General features: G+C 40.0%; 1 protein-coding gene across 1 annotated transcript in view; it reads left to right on the forward strand.

The window, feature by feature from the left end:
• Window positions 1-366: 366 nt before the first annotated feature.
• The window catches only part of slc24a4b (solute carrier family 24 member 4b), a gene marked incomplete at its 5' end in the record, with an annotated part of 26471 nt that continues 25957 nt past the window's right edge, over window positions 367-880 (forward strand). Inside the window, 1 exon segment of the mRNA XM_035678739.1 lies at window positions 367-474. Within this exon segment, the coding sequence (XP_035534632.1) occupies window positions 367-474 (108 nt within the window).

The raw sequence follows: 880 nt of genomic DNA on the forward strand, positions 1-880 counted from the left end.
CATGTTGATGAGTTATTTTTGCCGCCAGATGAAAACGTCATATCTACATAAGCGCAAAAACTTTTAAGGGATTAAAGGAAATCGACCTTGTTTGGATTAATGGCCGTGATCATGGATGTTTCGGCTCGTGAAACATACTCTTACAATAGCGGCCATGTTGGTTTTGATTGCTATTTTAAAAATATGCAAAATGGAGTTTTAGGGGTCCCCTGGATCGAAAGAAAACGCTTGTAGAATCATTCGAGGAGATCTATTAACCTCCAACAGTATACTTGGATGCTTAACTACTTACTAGTTACTACTAAGCTTAGATTTATATTTCTGTTTAATGTATGGTAAGTAAAGCTGTTTTATCTTCTGTTGCAGGCCACGGGATGTTGGTGGAGGGACATCCGGACGCTGAACACTGGGGAAGACGACTAATGGCTTCAGTACCAGACAATGAAACGGAGCAGAAGAACTGTTCAGCGCCAGGTATGCTGCTCTGAGATTATGGCTGCACTAAACAACTTTTGTTTTTATTAACAAGGGATTAAATGACTGTAATGTGAAAGAGGTTGCTCGCAGGGAATTATCACCCAACTCTGCAGTTTTCCTCAGCTCCACAGAGCATTTGGCGTCTTTCTGTCTGTTGTTGTTGTTTGCTTTCACAACGGAACTTTTTTTTTCATTGTAACCACTATCATCAATCACCTCTCCAGGCAGTTTCTTTTCAGCTAAAAACACCCTGGGAAAAACCCCACTATCTGCACAGCACTGAATAGCAGACAAAGTTACTGACTAGCTGATGAACATAGTGGAGCATTCAGAGCCAGATATTCAGATACAACAAAACAAGCTTAATAAATATAAATAAATGGATACTGGAATGTCTGGAACT

Source organism: Morone saxatilis, unplaced genomic scaffold (assembly GCF_004916995.1).
Source record: "Morone saxatilis isolate NCDOM2014 unplaced genomic scaffold, NCSU_SB_2.0 Contig7, whole genome shotgun sequence".
Classification (NCBI taxonomy): domain Eukaryota; kingdom Metazoa; phylum Chordata; class Actinopteri; family Moronidae; genus Morone; species Morone saxatilis.